This window comes from Saccostrea echinata, unplaced genomic scaffold (assembly GCF_033153115.1).
Source record: "Saccostrea echinata isolate AGI-Se365-2 ecotype Australia unplaced genomic scaffold, CSIRO_AGI_Sech_v1 ptg000002l, whole genome shotgun sequence".
NCBI classification, from domain to species: domain Eukaryota; kingdom Metazoa; phylum Mollusca; class Bivalvia; order Ostreida; family Ostreidae; genus Saccostrea; species Saccostrea echinata.
This window is the reverse complement of record NW_026889751.1, coordinates 10,707,511-10,727,272: the sequence shown is the minus strand read 5'-3', so window position 1 is coordinate 10,727,272 and position 19,762 is coordinate 10,707,511. Positions and strand designations below refer to the sequence as shown.

Here is a 19,762-nt window from a genome sequence, read left to right as displayed (position 1 = left end):
TTCCTTATAAATGAGTTTTACTGTACTATGCTAAATTCTTTGGTCAACATATTTAGTGTGCAAATTCTGTAACAATTAATGTTACTTAATTAGCTTTTACATTGATAAAAGTAATGAAGTCAGGTCAAAATTTATATGACCAATTTAACAAAAATGGTGATCAATAATATTTATGATATAAATGACTCTTGAACTTGTTGAAAGAGGGATTTTTTAAGGGGTGTGGAGGATTGTATTAATTTAACATTTGTCTCAATTTTTTATTTTACCAATCTACTGACCTATTTTTGGGGGGTCTAAAAAAACTTACACTAGTAAAAAAAGTTTTTAAAAAAATATATATATATAAATTTATATTTACATTTTGCCAGATTTTTTTCTATTAATATTCAAATTAAGAGCTGTAAGCATATTATATTTGGCTGTATTAATGTAACAACTTTGGCAGAAAGCAGCTTCCCCTGAATTATCCTGGAAGCTAAGAACATCACTAAGCATGTCTTGCATATACATGAATATACACATTCAGAAATGCACTAATTAACCTATTGAAAAATTAATTCCTGCCAAATATTGTACAGGCTAAATGCATATATCTATTTGGATATGCTAGTATAAGGGAGTTAAATTGGAATAATTAAGACAATTAAAAGTTTTGAAATTAAATATATTGAAGGAATAAATGTCTATTTCTTGGTGTTTATGAAACATAATTTACCAACCTTGGAACTGACAGATAATTCCAGCATAATTGATTTTAAGTAACATTAATATGAATTACAGATTTGATTCAATTATTAAATCTCAAGAGGGACACCTCAATTTACTTTAAAAAAAATTTTTATTGAAATTGGCAATTTGTTGCTTAAAAATTTAATGCATGATTTGAATTACGCATAAATTCTAACAAAAACTCATCAAAGGGGTTCGGAGTTGTTTATACAGCAATTACGATACAATCATAGCAGTTACAAGTAGTTAATGAATGACTTGTTTAAAGACCCTGTGCTACATTTGTAGGTTGCTAGTATACTCTCTTTCAGGTGTGTATTTTATTCCATTATCTTCCAATTAAGACAATAAAATATGACAAGAAATACAGTCAAACTTCATTATCTCAAACTTGATGGGGCCAAAAAAAAAGCATAGAGACATCTGAAGAGTCAAGATTCTGAGGTTAAATTATGTATGCTTATCATTTATTTTGATATACACCTGCCACATCATCATTTACTTGAATTTAAATAAAAAGGATCACTTGAATGGAATCCAAATGAAAACCTTAGTCATATACACTAGCTACTAAGCAAAGAAGTACTGTTTATAGTATCCATATATACATATCAATGCCAGCACATGTTCTAATGAAATTTCAACTCTGGAAATATTTGAAAGCACAGAATCTTAAAGGAAAACTTTGTGTTTGAAATCAACATACAAGGTTAAAATGTGTTTTAGTGGTATGAGGCAAAATAAAATTATTGTTTGTTTGGAATTGCCTCCTGCCTCATTGAAATGACCCCTCCTGGAAAAATGTTACTGACCAAAAATAAGAAGATTTTTTTTTATTCAATCAATTCTTGGCCTGTTACCACATGTGCCATCCAATCACTTAATAAGTGTAGGATCTAAACAAAACTGGGATCCTGGTTTATGGGAGATACCCTTTACAAAAAGGCAGAAAATAATGTGTCCATTCCTTACTGAGATTTTTATCATCAATTTTTAATTTAACTTTATTTTGAAAAAAAAAAAAGATTTCCCTCCCTCCCTCCTGGGTCTGAAACCTCCGAGGCGGCAATTCCAAACAAACAATTTTTAAGGATGGCCTGATAAATGTTTTGCATTGATTTTGTTCTTTATTTTTTTCTTTTTCATTCTCGTTACCTTGTATAGGATCAGAAAAATGACCAATTAAATTAGTTTCTAGATTATGACCAGATGACAACTCATATTTTATATGGACATATGATATTTTTGTCTTTTTTGAGACTTAATAGATATTAGCTCTTCTACAAACTTTCATTACAAATACTAGGAATTACGGTACTACAAGAAATATTTACACCTGTCAGTAAACATAACTTAAAATTCGATCGCATGAGGTTACATAATGTTTTCATATGTACATGACTTCTAACAGTTGAGACGTTGGGCACTTTAAATGTATATCAGATTGAATTCTTAAATCTCTTTCAATATATAATTCTTCAGTATACCTGTTGACAAACCCTTAACAATAAAAATCCCTCAACCTTCAACAGACACACAATAATATTGACAAGGTAAATTTTGACCCTAATTGTGCCAAAATATAATACTTCAATACACACCAGCTATATAGTCTGTATGCTTTCTTTGTGCATGTATTTTATTGTTTTAACTTTGGAGATGATAGTTTTTTTTACACTTTTGATTTGTTTTGGGACAGTATTAGAGAGTCAAAAATATTTAAAATGTGCATATAAAGCAGTTTGAAAAACTGCAAATAACACTCAGTTTCATTTTCAATACTTATATGCAATATAGACTGACGGAATCAGACTTTTTAATTAAGCATTCTTGTTTTAGAAAGGTATTCAATTATTTGTCTTAAACTTGAAAGTGAAATTATCAAGAGAAATTATGTACAGTTCAAAGTTAAACCACAGTTTCTGTCCAAGTTTACCATCATAAAAGTAAATGGACATCAATTAAAGGGTAATATATAACAAGAGCACGGGAGACTAAGCCATTAAGCCATTTGAAAATTACAGTCATGATTTTGTTTGTCTGGATAGATAATTGCACTTGTTCCAAGTAATTATTATGCAGAGACATACATGTATTGTTAAAAAAAAATATTTAAAAACAATTTTTTGTAAAATTTTAAGTACTAATTTAAAAAAAAATCTGCTGTACCTTTCAGTCATACAATCATGCATTTGAAGTTTATTCAATGACATGCGATTTTTTTTATCTGCTTCATTATTCCACTGAATATCAAAGATATATATTGCAAAACAAAAACATAGACTTGGTCATTGTATTTTTCTATGTTGACTTTGAGTGCTATATAATTCCCAAAAAAAGTTGCAGCTGATAAAATTATCAGAAAGGTGCATGTCCATCAGGAAAAAAGTATTAAATAATTGAAAATAAATTTTAGAAACAAAAAAATACAGATAAGCACTGCATACCTTTTTCTTCTTTTTCCTTTTCTTATTTCTACTGCAGTTCAGACGAGAAAAATTATTTCCCATTTCAACTAAGTAATCCTGTTAATATCCACATATAGTGCCTATAATTCAATTGTTCCAGGCCACATTCACTTATCTTTTCTATTTCAACCCATGATGTGCTTCATCCACAAACTAAGGCTCCATGAGATATGGAAAAAAAAAGCACTGTTTCTCTCTGCCTTAGCTAGCCGACATTTAAAATACCCGTCTTTTACATTTCAAACATTGTAAATTTTACCTATTCAACCATGTAAGTACTGGTGAAAAATCAATCCCTTTAATTTGTATTCCATAAAGTAATGGCTGGCACAGGGCCCTACAATGTTCTCTTACATTTCCTGGATTTTATCTATCTTGTCTACATGTATCTGGAAGACTTAAACATTTAATGGACAGTACTTTCAAGTTGATACCTAATCATATATCCCTGAATTGGGAAAAATTTCTGGACTCTTGCCTATTTTGTGAAACATTGGTAAATATTTCATAAAAGCAATCAATGAAATCAAGACCCTCTGTGTTGTAAATGGAGAAAAAGTACTACATGTACTGCATAATGCAAAATTCAAGATCTATAAATTATTTCTCTACTTCTCCAGAACAATCTGTAAGATTTGCACTTACCAACATTATAAATCCTCTTAATATCTCCAGGGTTTTATTTAATTAAACAAAAGGAACATGCACATGCAGGGATTTAAAAAACCTGAATTTAATACTGATGAACAAATACTGAATTGTACAATCTAGATTTAAGGCAATAATGTCCAAAGGGTGGTTGTCTTATTCAGTCAAATACCTTTAATTATTTTGCATTTGTATCTTAATTCTTGTGAATGTCAATCTTTTATCCTTGTGTAAATGTACAATAATTGTGTGGAAATTGTGTATTTAAATATCAACTAATCTCTGAAAATGTTTTTTATGATGTTTTTTATGATGATGATGTATCATGTACTGATACATGTACATGTAGTGCATGTGTCATCTTTTTATTTAAAAAAAACAAACAAACAAACAAAAAAAACACTTGAATCTACAATGCCTGAGGATGCTTCCACAATTAATACAACTAATTATATATTTGCTGTTCTTGGGACAGTTTTTTTTTTAATTTTCCTATATATTCTAATGTTAAACTTTGATCACCCAGTGTGGCCCCACCCTACCCCAATGGGCCATTAATTGAACAAACTTGAATCTACACAACCTGAGAATGCTTCAATGTCGATATGACAAATCATGCCTTTGCTTTCTTCAGAAGAAGATTTTTAAAGTTTTGTCTTATATATTCCTAAGTTAAACTTTAATTACCCAATGTGGCCCCACCCTACCCCAAAGGGTCAAGATTTGAAGAAACTTGAATCTACAATACCCGAGGATGCTTCAATATCTATATGACTAATCATGAGTTTTGCTGTTCTTGAGAAGATTTTTAAAGGTTTTAGCCTATATATTCTCTATGTATTTCTATGTAAAACTTTGACTGCCCATTGTGGCCACACCCTACCCCTGGGGGACATGATTTGAACAAACTTGAATCTACTACCTGAGGATGCTTCCATATAAATATGAATGATCATGCCTTTGCTGTTCTTGAGAAGAGATTTTTAAAGATTTTTCCCATATATTCCCATGTAAAACCCATAGTGGCTTCACCCTACCCCCCAGGGGTCATGATTTTAACAAAATTGAATGTACTCCATGTTAGGAAGCTTTCATTTTCGTCTTTTCTAACCCAGCTAGTGGTTCTTAAGATTTTTAAATGACCCCACCCAATATTCACTATAATTCCTTTATTATCCCCCCTTGGAAGAGTACATGGTCCTTCATTTGAACAAACTTGAATTCCCTTCACCCAAGGATACTCTGTGCCAATTTTGGTTGAAATTGGCCTAGTGGTTCTTGAGAACAAGATGAAAAAGTGAAAAGTTTAAGACGGCAACAACAAAGCAAACAACGACAGACAACAGACAAATTTTGATCAGAAAAGCTCAATTGAGCCCTTGGTTCAGGTGAGCTAAAAAGTGTTTTGCTATGTTCAGCCCTCAGATGGCCCCCTGGATGAAAATGAAAATTCTTCAAGATTTTATGGCCTAAACAAAATCTTTTTGGTCAACAACAAACTTTTAATGATTCTCGGTTGCTAAGATATGGCCTTCAGAAGAGTTTCACATTTTTCTTTCTACTGACCTTGCTGTAATATTTTAGGTAATAACATTCTGGTGACAGACCCTTGGATCATACGTAATTCTCAGTATTTGGTGGAGGATCCAAGTTTTTCCCTTATATTTTTTTTAGATTTAATATTCTAGTTTTAAGTATTTTATTACCCATTCAGTTTGAGGTAGAAAGACTTGATGATCAATTCGTACATCAACACATTCCTAACAACTAATAGGTCTACATTTTTCAAACGGTTTGGGTTTTACTTTTGTACTTAACATATAGACAATGATACAAAAATCTTTTGAATTAAAGATTGGTCCTTTTTTTTTTAAAAATAATTTTATATGCCGGGCATGCATCCTGGGACCAGAATGCCTTTGACGAAGGGACATAAATTTCACAAGCTTGGTAACAAATACCAGCAGTAGGTCACTTGAATGACACTCAGCTGATCTAAAAGAATTGGGTATTTTGATGTACTGTTGTCTATTATTGTATTAAAATGCTTCAAACATATGAAACCAAATTGTAAGAGGTGCAGCATTTTGAAATATTAATTTCAAACATTATATTCTCTTTATCAGAAATAGCTAGAGCCAACTGACTGCACATAAAAAAAAAAATCAATATCCCAAAGTGTCGATCTTAACTACAGTAAAACTTGGTTATAGCCAAGTTAAGTACTCGGGACCTGTGAATTTACTTCCCTATATCTGTAGTTTGTTACATCTGTATAAAGAACTTGTTAAATGTTTTCTTCAAGTATGACTTTCAAATATGTTCAGGGAAGTATTAAATACAAAACTTAAGTTTTCTGATGAAATTTCAAATAAAAAATTCTGAACATATGGCACAAAATTAATGTCAGTTCAATTTCAGAATTAAGTGATCCTAGAAAATTTCGTCATAAAAGATGCATATCTCGTTACTTTCAACTTCTATGTGACAATAAGATAAATTCACTAAATACAAAAAATTGCTATTTCAGAGTTAATTATAACTGTACAATTTTACAAACAATTGTTAAGAATTTTGCCAGGGATCCCAAGCTATATCCAAACCATGCTATATCCTTGTTCATACTTTACAAGTTTTAGTTATTTATTAGCCAAAGTGCAGGAAGTTTGATTGAAATCAAGCAAACAGTTGATTCAGAACAGAGGTACATTGAGAAGTTTTTAAGTTAATTGTTAAACAGAAATTGAAAATTTCATATTTGTTTCCCTTAATCACTTTAGATCCTACACAGTAAAATTAGTTTTGCCATTTCAGAGAAGCTGAAAATGTTTGTTCGATGTAGTCACTGACACACAATCATAGGCTACAACAAACTGATTAAAAAATCTAATTAATAACACAAATTCACGTGACATAAAGATATTATTTCAATTGTTTGTTGATTTGGTTTTGCACATGCAGCCATTCTGCATCACACAATCAAATATTGTCACCATATATCTATAATATGCCTCATGGTTTTACAGGAATATATATGTGCCAATTAGTTAATGACTTGGATCTGAAGTCTAACTATATATCAATAGATCAGCAGCCATATGGACAATTCTGATTCCTCTGCATTGTAACAATTAAGACTTCATCAGGACCATTTCTGCTTAATTCAATTACTGTATACACAGAGAGAGTTATACAAAAATGGTCCTGTCCATAAACTAATTAATTGACTAACACCACGTCTCATTTCAAACATCCATCATAACATGTATAAAGTGGAAACTAAGTGCTTTCATTTGCTATAACAATTTTTTTTTGAGAGTCCAGGTTTTGGAAAACAGGCATTGTGAATTTGCATTATTTTCTTGAATTTTGCAGAAAATGTTTATTTGAGTACTTCCAGAAAAGGATTATAATATGAGCACACCCCTTGATCCAAAAAATTAAACATATTATAATTCTCAAAAACATACACTGCATCTATCACTATACAATATTGAACATTTTGACATTAATTAGAACAGAGGTTGTGCTACATGCACTTTTGGTCATTTTTGAAGAAATTTTCGGGATATGGTAATAAGAATGCAATTCATAACATCATAATGCATTGACTAGCGAGAAAATTGTGTCATTTTCAATATAATCTGAGTCACCAAGAGTCCAAGTAATATTAAATGCAACTAAAACCGCATAGTTTTGATTTTTCATAAATTCACAACTCAATGTCCCATTTTTTACTATATGTGCAAGTTGATATGAAAAAAAGAGTAGAAAACAGTACATATAAATATTTATTCATTTTAAAACACTACCAAACAGATCTTGCTGTACTTAAGCAATCTCCTCCATACACTTAAAATAATTTCTCTGGAAAACTTTGTATAAAAAATGTTGAACTCTCTGAAACAATTGACATTATATGGACAATAAGTTATACTAGCTTATGACCAATTCATGGAGAGAACTGGCAATTCATTCTGTGACAATTAAGCCACTAAAATTTGTGATACCTTGGATAATATAAAAAAAAATGGATTTGCATTATGAACACATGTTCACAGGAAGTTTCCAAATGTTTATACACTGAAATCCACAATTAAATTTAGCAAATCAATGACATATCATATGTGTTCCAATTAAGATGTTCAGGAAAATGTAATTGCCTTTCATTCTTATAATTACTTTCTTCTCAGTTTATATAAAGACCTGTTTTAGATTGGGAGTTTGAACAATTTTCATCATATCGAAAGCTCAAGACAAAAAGTGTCTCAGAAACGGTTGCAAGTCAGTATAGCTGTGTACACAAGTTTCAAAAGTTTTACTACAATGATATCCAGTGGACGGATTTCTGTGTAAAAAATCAAAGAACTACTGGTTATACCAATAAATGCAATACAATAAATATATATGATTACAAAATTATACAATTCTAAAAAATATTCCTAAAAAATATTCATCAACTTTGTGAAATTTGTATGCACCATTAATTTAAAAAAAATAAAATAAAATTGATTTTTCTAAAATTATATGTATTAAACGGTATCATGTCCACATTTACTTTTTTCATTTTACCTGCATTCCATCAGCTCTCTGTATACATGCTGCATACAATCTATAAATGTTGGATCAATGTTGAGTGATCCACTGTCAATCATTATAACTGTTTGACCCACCCAAACTCTGATAAGCAAGTTTTTTTCTTCGAAGAGTGAACATTTTATGCATTCATTGCTAAATGTGTGCATGTTAATGCATGTGTACACTTTTGTACAAATATAACAGTGTGCAGTTTGGGAAAATATACTGCATTGCTTTGTCAAATACGAATTTCTTAACACCATATATATACTGCTCAAATCATGAATTTTGAGAAATTAAATTATGTAAAAGCTTGAAAATGTCTTATGTCTTAATTGTCTTATTGTATAACAGTTGGATTTATGTATTGTAATTTTTTATTTTGCTCACATTTGTTTTATCTTTTGGGTTTCCTTGTGTTGTGTGTTCCCTATATATACATTATGTAATAAAGCAATTGAGGGTATTTACTATTTTTAAAATATTTGATGCTCATCTTCTTCCCCTCTTTTGGAAGCCCAGGTTCAAATAAGGCTTCATATAAACGTCTTCAAGATACACACATGAGCATGCGCATCAACAGATGCTATTCATGTGTGTAGTTCACACGAACTTTATAAGAACTTTGATTTGTTAATACATCTTGTATGACCCTGCATGATTCCATTATTCTAATGACTGAGGGTCACAACAGATTCTGACCCTGTGTCTTGTTTTATAAATACATGAAAGATATTTGATAATTTTGTTCACTACTTCAGAGAATATCTGTTTTTAATACATAATATCAATATATAATGCATACAAAATTGATTTATCACCAAGATTTTTTTCATTTCCATTTAAACAAAACAAATATGTGCTCACACACTATGATAAAAGTTGAAATGTCATGCATCTAGTGTAAACTTATCACAAACATAATCTTTGCGTATATTGTAATGTAACAGATCGTTTTAAATATATCACAGATTAATAATGGCCAATTTACCATTAAAGTAAATCACAATGAAATATATCACAGAAAATAGAAATAAAAAACAAAAGCCTCGGGGAGACAATATTAGTCACCTGAAAAATCTACATTTGTGTCATCATTACAACATAATTAATGGGAATATTTACCAAAAATGCTTCAAAAGATGTAATGGCCTGTAGAAAAGTAAAATTTGGACGGATGTTGAATAAATGCTCAAGAACCACACAATACTGTGGTGACTTGGTTTGTACCGGTATTTATTCTAGAAAAAAATGAAAGAATATTTTAGCTCACCTGAGCTAACAAACAAAAAAAAAATTCAAAAGCAAACAAATAAAATAAAACATTAAAAAAGATTTAAAACTAGATTTAGTCTTCAGTAACAACCAGGGTTATATTCAATGGAAGTATATATATATATATATATATATATATATATATATATATATCAATTTATTAATTTATAATTGTCATCTTTTGAGGAGATCATCTCGCAGTGAGTCTTTCATTTTCTGAGACATCTTCCTTAACTGTTTAGCTGCACTGCACGCCTCTGTTATGGCATCCTCGATTCCATACCTATCCAGGGTCTGAGCATGCCTCCGCCTACCGCGCCTAGGTGCAATACCACCATCATATTCACTCTCGTCGGATAGAAAACCATCATTTTCATCTTCATAGGAACGGGGGAATTCCCTGAAGGTAACTCTTCTTGGTGGTGGAGAAGCATAAACTGGCACAATGAATTGTGGTGGAGGTGGCGGTGGTGGTGGTTGAGGCAGTGTTCTACGAGGGGGTAACTGATAGTTATTCAGCCTTTGGATGCGATCATTTATATTATTTATATCGTTCATTGTTATATGTTGACCTGGATAAGGTGCAGTTCCATATGTAGGTGGTTCAGGCATGTTCATTGCTGGAATGTAGCCTTCTGGCATGTATCCATTATGAACTTCACCGTTTTGAGCCGAATGTGGTCGAGATGCTCCAAATCGAACGGGGGAATTTCGATTAGGAGCAGCTATATTTGATAATGGTCTTCTCTCTAATGGGTCTCCCATGGCTGAGGTTTGCTGAGATCGATAATCTTCCAAAGGAGATGCAGTGTTACTGTTTGTTTTTCCACTCTTTAAGTCCTTGACATCATCCATTAAATCTCTCAGTCTTCCATGTCTGGCATTTCTCACAGGATCAGCCTCAGGGAAGAGTCTTGGTCCTGTCTGAGTCCCTTGCTCGTTCTCAGTTTGAGTAGCAGTCTCACCATGAGCTCCATGCTCTTTTAGGGTACGTACATCTGTAAGAATATCCCTGAGCATGCCTTTCTTGAGAGAGGTTTCAGATCCAAATGGAGAGTTTGAATTTTCACTTGGGCTGTTGAGACCTCGTTGATTTTTCATTGTTTTTACTTCCATTAAAATACTTTTGAGCAAATCTGTCCTTGAACCATGTGACCTACGAGTCTGTGCTCCAATGGATTGTAATGACTGTGTGGATCGATTCATATACCTTGGTAATCCTTCCGTTTGAGTTTCCATGGCTCTTGGCATTTGAGTACTAATGTCTCTCAGACTACCACCCCACATTCCACTTGCAGTTTGAGTACGGGCGTGGCCTAGAGTTTGAGATTGTGCATCTCTTAAGTCTTCTGGATTTGCAGGTGGAAATTCACCAGTAATATAACTCACAGTAGATTCGTTATCAGAGAAATGGTTCTGCTCCAGTCCTAGAGGTGTCCCTGGCATTGTGGTTTCAATTACTGAATCAAATGCATCATTGTCAAAACTGGAAGCATGCATTGTATAGTAAGTTTCACCATATCCGGATTCTTCACTCTCAGAGTCTAAAGCTGCTGCACTTGACCCCTTTTTTAAGCTGTCATGAGATCGGTCAAATGGTCTTTTTCCTCTACGGGACCTTGGAGTAGGCAGTTGTCGTCTAAGGGAGGACTTACTTTGGGACCTTGATAAATTTTGTTTAGGTGTCACTGGAAATCGAAATACATCATCATCACCACCATCGTCATCATCATTGTCATCGTCTGACCCAAATGTGCCCCTTCGGATGCCACCTCGTGGTGTTTGCGTAGATCGACACTTTCGTCTCTGCAGTGTAGATATATGGAGAAATGGCAGTTAGAAAATGCATCAAAACAATAATTTTTTTTTAAAAAATTGATTAACCTACTAAACAGACCACCACCTGCATTACACACACAACACACAAAATACAAAATATAAACTAGCAATCCTAAAAGCAAACTGTAATTAAGTGTCTTGGAATCAAGATATTATCATTTCACTACATGAAACATTATTTTAATATTATTAAAACTGTTCTAAAAATATTAGTTCCTTGCACTGTTTTAAGTTTAAGTGGTATTAAGTTACTTAACACAAGCAAAGAGTCAAAGCAGCATACCAAATACATGTACCAATATTACATATGCAAGATTCTCAAGGTTGCTAACTTGCTTTGCATGAAGATAATTGCTATAAATTACACTGTACATAGGATTAGAAGTAATGTTTATTAGCTCTGATGTTCTTTAAAATTTCTGTGGACTGAAAACTCATACCTGATAGAGTAGTAGGATGAATTGAACATGAACAACTACAGTTTTACAATCCCCAAAATCTTGAATGGTTTCCAAAAGCAGAATGAAAGAATACAACTAATGTCAATAGTATGCAGAGTATATACGGCAAGGGTATAGATAAGTTTTATACAGAGCTACAAAGGATAGAGCAGGTAAACAAATGTGAAGAATTAAACTTTATACGTCGTACACTACTGCCATATTGTACTAGTACAAAGGATATTGATAAATCAATCACCCAGCCCATAATACACAGTCAGCCATGCAGAGATAAATATAGAAAGGGCAAACATATTGATTTTAATGTAAGCTGCTTCAACATGCTTCAACATGCTAGGTAACCTTATCGCGCCAATCAATTTCGTGTTTAAAGTACACGATTTGTGAATCTTTTTAAATTTGTCTAACACTGACAGTGAAGTATATTATGAGTTAGTGTTGACACATGATCAATTACTGTTAGAAATGATGCTACACTGGACAGTTGGCTACATTACAAGTGATATGATAGACAAGAGAGAGAGGGAAAAGGTAGATACAACAAACCACCAGGATATACAATGTTAGATACAGGGTAGTACAGGGGGAGTCAGGATATGCACAGTGAATACAACATTCCAAATAACAGAGGCAAAATATAAATGATTCACAGAGATCTAAAAGAGATACTTACAATCAACTTTAAGTTGCATTAGTTCTAACTGCCAATTCTCCAAGTATGACCTACACCTCTAACATGTCATATGTCACCCGAAATTCCAGTCTTAGTTTAAAACCAGGCGCATACAAATCTCAGAGAGATTACTGGTATGTGTACAACTTCAACAATGTGCCATTAAAACAATCGAGTGAAACACTGATCCTCTCTTTGATTTCCATATTAACTTTCTTATGCGTTGTTTGAGGATAATAATGGCCCTCCATTTAAATTTACAAGTTCTAGCTTGTTGTTCAAATGGCAAGAGACCAATATTCCTTGTACCGTATGGATATACTTGTTATTATTGGAATGTGACAATGAAGGGCTTATTCAGCAGTTTTCAATACTACATATGCAACCTTGGACTTATTTAAAATTCCAGGTGCATATTATTTTTTTAAATTGATTATCATGCAACTCCCCACTTTTCACCAAATGTACAAATTAATTATCAATATTTGTTTATAAGATTCAATATTTCTATATACATAAGAAGATAAGAGGCATATAATAAATGCATCACTGCAAGGAAAGTGATGTCCTAAAGTGCATGGACAAGTAAAGTACACATTAAATATTCTTTTTTTAAATACAAAATTACCATTGTATATATATATATATATATATATATATATATATATATATATATATATATATATATATATATATATATATATATATATATATATATATATATGACAATTTCTATAAGTAGCCATTTGGTCGATAAAATTTAACCATGGCAACTAGAAAACTGTCTATATTTAATTAAATTATCTATAGGCATGCAAAGCAAGTGGGCAAACTTGATCACTAAAGAGACAGATATTCACTCAAATTCCCCTTTTCCCATTTACACTAGAGAGCTAGTATTCAGTCACCACAACACAAGCTCAATACACACAGACAGATAATGGATTTTCTGGCCAATCATAAAAGTATAACTTAATTCTTACAAAATAATTTAAACGGCCAAGAAGCCATATTGCCTACCATAAGCATAATAGGTCATGCGATAAGTAAGTATTACTTACATGGTTAAATGTAAGTTACTTATATGTAATTTAATTTTGAAACATTTTTGAATTAAATTTGTGTACGATTTGTAAATAAACTGATGATTGAAAAACTACAAGGCTTTGGAACTTTTAAGGGGTTTGTTTTAGGAATTAATTATCATTTAAGTAACTATAATACTGGTATATGTTTCACATTCTTGTGTTTTAATTTGCCTACTCTGACAGTTCACAAAAGCAGAATAGTATGAATAGACAATTAATGTTTTAGTGTGGAATTTATAAGGAGATAAGGAATTCTTACAACTGTAATATTGGTAACTAATTCTCAAGAAATAATCTGAAATTCTTAGAATTAATACTGGTAACAAATTAATTCTCAAGAAATTAATCTGATGATAGTTTGCCTAAACAGAATTAATATGCCATGCAGAATTATTGCAGATGTACACGACGAGCATATGAAAATAGAAGTCCTGTTCACTTTATCCCTCCTCCCACTTTAGGGCAGGTGAAGGGGTGTAAATATAACTCAAAATATTGCATACCGCATGAAGCATAACATTAAGTAGAAATTAACAATTTTGTTCAATGTTCTTTCATTTTGTACATTTGCTTGATTATAGGCTTCCAAACACATTGATTTCCCATAAAACCTGAAGAAAGTATAGATGTAGAAAACACAAAAGTATAGCAATTTTTTAATTCCACAAAAAAAAAAAAATGAAATGCATGATATATATGACCAAATATTTAGAAACAAGTGGCTAAAACTTGCAAATCCAATGCTGATTTTCAGTATATCCCTTTTAACAATTTGACTACCCTCTATGATTGGCCAGATTTTCCTAATGTTATGTATAAGTGAGTGAGAACTGACCTTCAGCTGATTGACTTTATCTGTCATGCTGGCCTCAGCAGCCTCAATCTTCTCCAGTTCTTTGACAAAATCTTCAAGGTCATTGTCCATGGTATTCTGGGCATCTTGTAACTCTCGGCTTGTCTGCAGGGCTTGTTCTCTCTCTTCCAGTAAGTTCTCGATCTGACCCAACAGCTCATCCCAATCATCCCTCACTGCCCGCACCACTGGATCCACTAACGACGGCTTGTGTTGTGTTAGATCGCGGTAATTATTGACAAATTTCTCTATCTCTGGACCCTTTGCTGTAACCTCTTCTCTAAGAGTCTGTGAAATAACATCAAAATTGGTCTAAAATGACTCTTAACCTTTTTCTGTGATGGTCTATTTATAACTAAAACATTTGATTTCTCATTTTAATTCTTGTTAATAACAAGATACCATAGCAATAGCACACCTGAAGATTTGCGATCTCCAGCTCAGCTGCCTCAGCATGGAGTTTACTGGGTCTGTTCTCCAAATCATGCAGTTCTTCCTGCTTGCTATGGAGCCAGTTCCTCAGGTCATTCCTGGTGCGATCAATGGTCTCCCACTGGTGAATTATGTCTCTGATATCATTCATCCTTCTTTCAGTCTGCAACATAATCATTCAGATTATACAGTAACGCTCAGTTATAAAGAACTGGCTTATAAGGAAATTTCAGTTGTTAGGAAAGTTTTATGAATCCTGTTGGAGACTTTACATTATGCTCCTAATACTGATTTAAAGAATCTTGGTTACATGTACATTGTACAAGGAGACAAAAATCCAAGTCCCTGTGACTCCTTTATAACTGTACATCTTTGACTGATGATACATGTGAACCCATCAATTCCTCTTTGACAAAATCTGTAAATTTACCTCTCCAATGGCATCCTGTACCAGTTCTGTGACTGCTTCAGCTAGCTGAGCCACGGAATGTTCGGCAGGCTGGTCTGCCATGTCCTGATTATCAGTACTTCCACCCAGACTCTCGCACTGATGGGCAGCCATTACTTGTTCCTGCTTCATAGATGTCAGTCTCTCCCACATACCCTAGGAAATACAAACAACAAACACTCACTCATGTGTCGAGGAGATAAGATCACTTATTTTCTCAATATGAGGTAATTTAAACAGCTGAAAATAAGGCTGCTAACATTTTCTTTGAAAAAATTTCGATTTTCTTATGCACACACTGATATTCTAAGTTGACAAAGAAAACAATGGAGGATAAATATGTTTTATTTCTTACCCTGACTGTTTCTAGTTTACTCTGAGCATCATGGAGATTGTCTGGGATACTTTTGTCCGTCTCTTTAACCCACTGTGGAAATTCTTCATTCAAAAACTGTTTATCTCTCTCTAGCAGGCCTTTGTATTGGAACCACTTTTGTAATACTTCATCCAGTCTTACCTAGAATGAAGGGAAAAGATTACCACATGACCACAGACGGAAGCAAGGCAAAACAAGAAGTCCATGGACCTTGACAGTCACCTAGGTATCAAAAGCAATGCATGATGCATGTATGCTCTTAATCTTCAACCATCTGGATGTCATGAGCAAGTTCCTTATCCTGCTTGTTTGAAAAGTTAAGGTTCACCAGCCCTCTTTTTTGCTTTAATGCTAATGATTGATTTTTCAAAAGAACTCTAAATCATAATTAAAATACACACTTTCAACATTGAAAATCAGACAGAAATGGGCTTTTACATTGACATTTCTATAAGGGAACAATAGACCTCTCAGGTCTCAACATTAACATTTGTCAGATTGTCTGTGTCCAATTCATTTTATGATTTGACAAGTCAATCTCTAGACACACTTGTCCGATCGGACAAGTGAATATTTTAGTTAATGTTGAGCCCTGGTCATTTATCCCAATGAGAGTTATCTCTCTTATCAGAGGGTCAATGAACCTTAAAATTCCAGGAGTAAAGAAGAGTTTCAGGATACCAATAATTTTCAATCTCTCCAACTTTACCCAATCCTGGAACCTAAACTTTGTACCCAGGGATCATAAATTTCACAATTTTGATTTCAAAAAATCATTGGTAATCACAATGCTGTTCAAATTTTTCTTGCTATATTTTTAAAAGTGAAGAAGAGTAACTTAGATATAATGCATTTCCAGCATATGATAATTTTAACCCCCCACCCCACCCCAACCTCCCACCTCCCTGGGGCCTAAATCCTGCACTGAGATGACATGAACTTCAAAATTTTGGTGGAAAGATCCTTGCTCTCAGCATTAAACAGTTTGTAGATATAAAAAAAATTTCAAAGACATGATGTATTTCAAGTTTGTGATTAATTTAATCCCACCCTGGAAGTCTGAACCCCTAAATCCCAGGGATCACAAATTTCAAAACTCTGGTAAAGGGCTCATTGCTCATTAATATAATCATGCTAATAGTTTGCTTGCTAGGTTTAATGATGCAAAACAGAAGAATTTTCTTAGATTCTTAACATTTTTGATTAATATTCAATTAATGTAGTCCAATCCCTGCACCTGCGGGTTACGAGTTCCAAGATTTCTGTATTCAGCTCATTGTTCATTATAATCAGGCAAAACTGGGGGCTTGATCCCAAGAAATAATGCATGTCTAGTAAATGATTAAGTTAGCCTGCTTTGGATGCATGAACCCTGCACCCCAAGGTCATAAATAAAGAAGATTTTTAAAATTACTTAACTTTATTGCTTTTGGTCCATGGAGTGGATGCAGCAGTAGATGTATGATAAAATGAGAATATATTCAAACTAAGGATGACACATTTAGATAAAATTAAAAGGAACAAGAAATCTTTTTATCAATTTCAAAACTGGCACTTGTATTGCATTCTAAACCAAATAAAAACGTTGGAAACCTGATACACTTGGCTTAATCAATACATTACAGATTTAATCTCCACATATCTCAAGTACTGTCATTTGTCTTCATTAAATATTCACGAAAATGAGTGAATTTTGTCTGTTTGTAGAAGGTTTGTAAGAGCAGTATAGGATAAAAACTACGATTTATAAATACAATAATGATAGCCTTGTGTCAATGAAAATCTAGATAAGACCATTCTCAAAACATTAGATGCCAATGGAAACCACACGTTAGCTGACAAACTGAAAGTGTTTATCTGCATTTTCCTATTTAAATTTTTACCCTTTTGCATATCTATTGATCTCAAATGGAGGATTTCCTCTTTTGAATGAAGTTGAATCTTCACTATTTGTTTACCACTTTCACATGTACAACTACAGCCTTGTGTAATGGCAAGGAAGGAAATGTTATGGAGCAGACCAAGATTTGAACCCAGGGCCACCTGAACCCTGGACAGTTGCTCTACCAATTGAGCCACCTGGTCATGAACCTCCCTGACCTCTACATTCCTCTTCCCTTAAATGGCTTTGCCCTATAAAGCACCAACCCAGACTCTCCCCTGGCTTTCACTTCACTGCATGGCACAAAACAAAATTTAATAGGTAGGGAGAAAATATGACTGACCAGACAAGGATTCAATATCAGGTCTCCCTAACTCTGGACAGATGCTCCAGGTGTATATACTTTAAAGTACAATGATGAACTCTATTTTGGGAATTCATGTCCTACACTAATGAGGGTTCTTACATATTTACTAGATAAACTGAATCCTTCTTGTTCTTAAATTACTAATTTGTTTCCAGCAAGTTTATATAAATCTTTGATCCAATCAATATATTATGACCACATCCTTGCACTAAGGACTCTCAACCTGAATCAACTTGATTCTACAAACCATGAAGCAAACTTAATATTTGCGGTTCTCAAGTAGACTAATGATTAGTTTTTATAATTCTTAGCAAAAATTGGATTTTTCAGTGACAAAGGTGAAGATAAAAGTAACTAAAGTGATCGATCTCAAAAAACCTACAAACAAACTAAATCTGTGAACAGGGCAGAAAAACGTGGACCTCTGGAAATTCCAGAGGTGAATTTGTGCCTAGGAGGAGTAAGTATTCCCTGTTGACTGGTCAAACCCACTGTGAGCCCCAGATATTGATCAGGAAGATTGAACAATCTGTAGTCAAATCTAGTTTTAACAAACAATGGCCTGACAATTGGTACATAATATGTCAGTCAAAATACAATCCAATGAAAAGTTATATTTACAAACAAGGTCATTATAACGATCATAGAAATTATAAAATGCTGGCATTCAATGGGGGTTGTTGAAATCCCTTTAACATGAACTTGTTTGTCATTACCCTGCCCCTGTTAAAAACTAATCATACTCAAAGCATGTATCGAAGAAGTTGCGAGACAAACACCATATGCAGATGATTGTGAAATATTACTACATAGTTAAGGAAAGTTAATGATGGAAAAGCTGTAGTCATATTGATATCTAATGCATTGCTCTGGTCACCATAATTTGAACAAATATGGGTGAACACCACATACAAAAAAAATTAAGTTAATATCTATATAATTTCAGCTATTTCTAGTCTTGCAACTAGTTCTTTAGAAGAGGATTTTCAGATGTTTCAAATAGTATAGATGAAAGACAGAAGACAGAGGGATTATGGACAAATATTGATACAGAAATAAATAAAGCTCACTGTTCCTTCAGTTTTATAGCATACTGATTGACAATGAAATAAAAAGCCTATTAATTCTTCAAGACACATGAAAATAGGAAACTTCTTATCCCTAAAGTAACCCCCCACACACAGTGGTAAATAGATTTTACCAATTGCAGATATGTAAAATGATTTATTACAGAAATTATATTGTCATTTTCTAGGAAGTGTACATATTTGAAACCCCTTCTGTGGCCCACCCTAGCCCTGCATGGGGTCATGACTTGAACAAACCTAAATCTACAATACATGGGAATGCCTACATATTCTGTTGATCCGTTCCAGCCCTGTAGAGAATTTTCACGTATATACCTTCATAAATCTTTGAAAAACCTATTGCAGCTCCATCCCAGACCTTGGTCATACCTTGAACAAACTTGAATATGTACTTCATGAGGATGTATATATGATATATTAATTCCTAATGATAAAATTTAAGTGTTACTAGATGACATGCATCCATTATCAATATTTATTTTCATGAAATAATTTTTATTCTCCTTCCTTACCAACTCACGTGGGCATCAGTGATGTGAGATATGCAAGCCTAC

The 19,762-nt window shown here is 33.1% G+C and overlaps 1 protein-coding gene across 1 annotated transcript in view; it reads right to left on the bottom strand.

The window, feature by feature from the left end:
- LOC133172374 (muscle-specific protein 300 kDa-like) overlaps positions 1 to 19,762 on the bottom strand; it is a 144,583-nt gene that overhangs the window by 53,879 nt on the left and 70,942 nt on the right. The window contains exons 81-84 of the mRNA XM_061307249.1: positions 15,851 to 16,012; positions 15,478 to 15,651; positions 15,034 to 15,210; positions 14,598 to 14,903 (exon numbers count right to left, since the gene is read on the bottom strand). Coding sequence (XP_061163233.1) covers positions 14,598 to 14,903; positions 15,034 to 15,210; positions 15,478 to 15,651; positions 15,851 to 16,012 — 819 coding nt within the window. The remainder of the gene's footprint in view (positions 1 to 14,597; positions 14,904 to 15,033; positions 15,211 to 15,477; positions 15,652 to 15,850; positions 16,013 to 19,762) is intronic.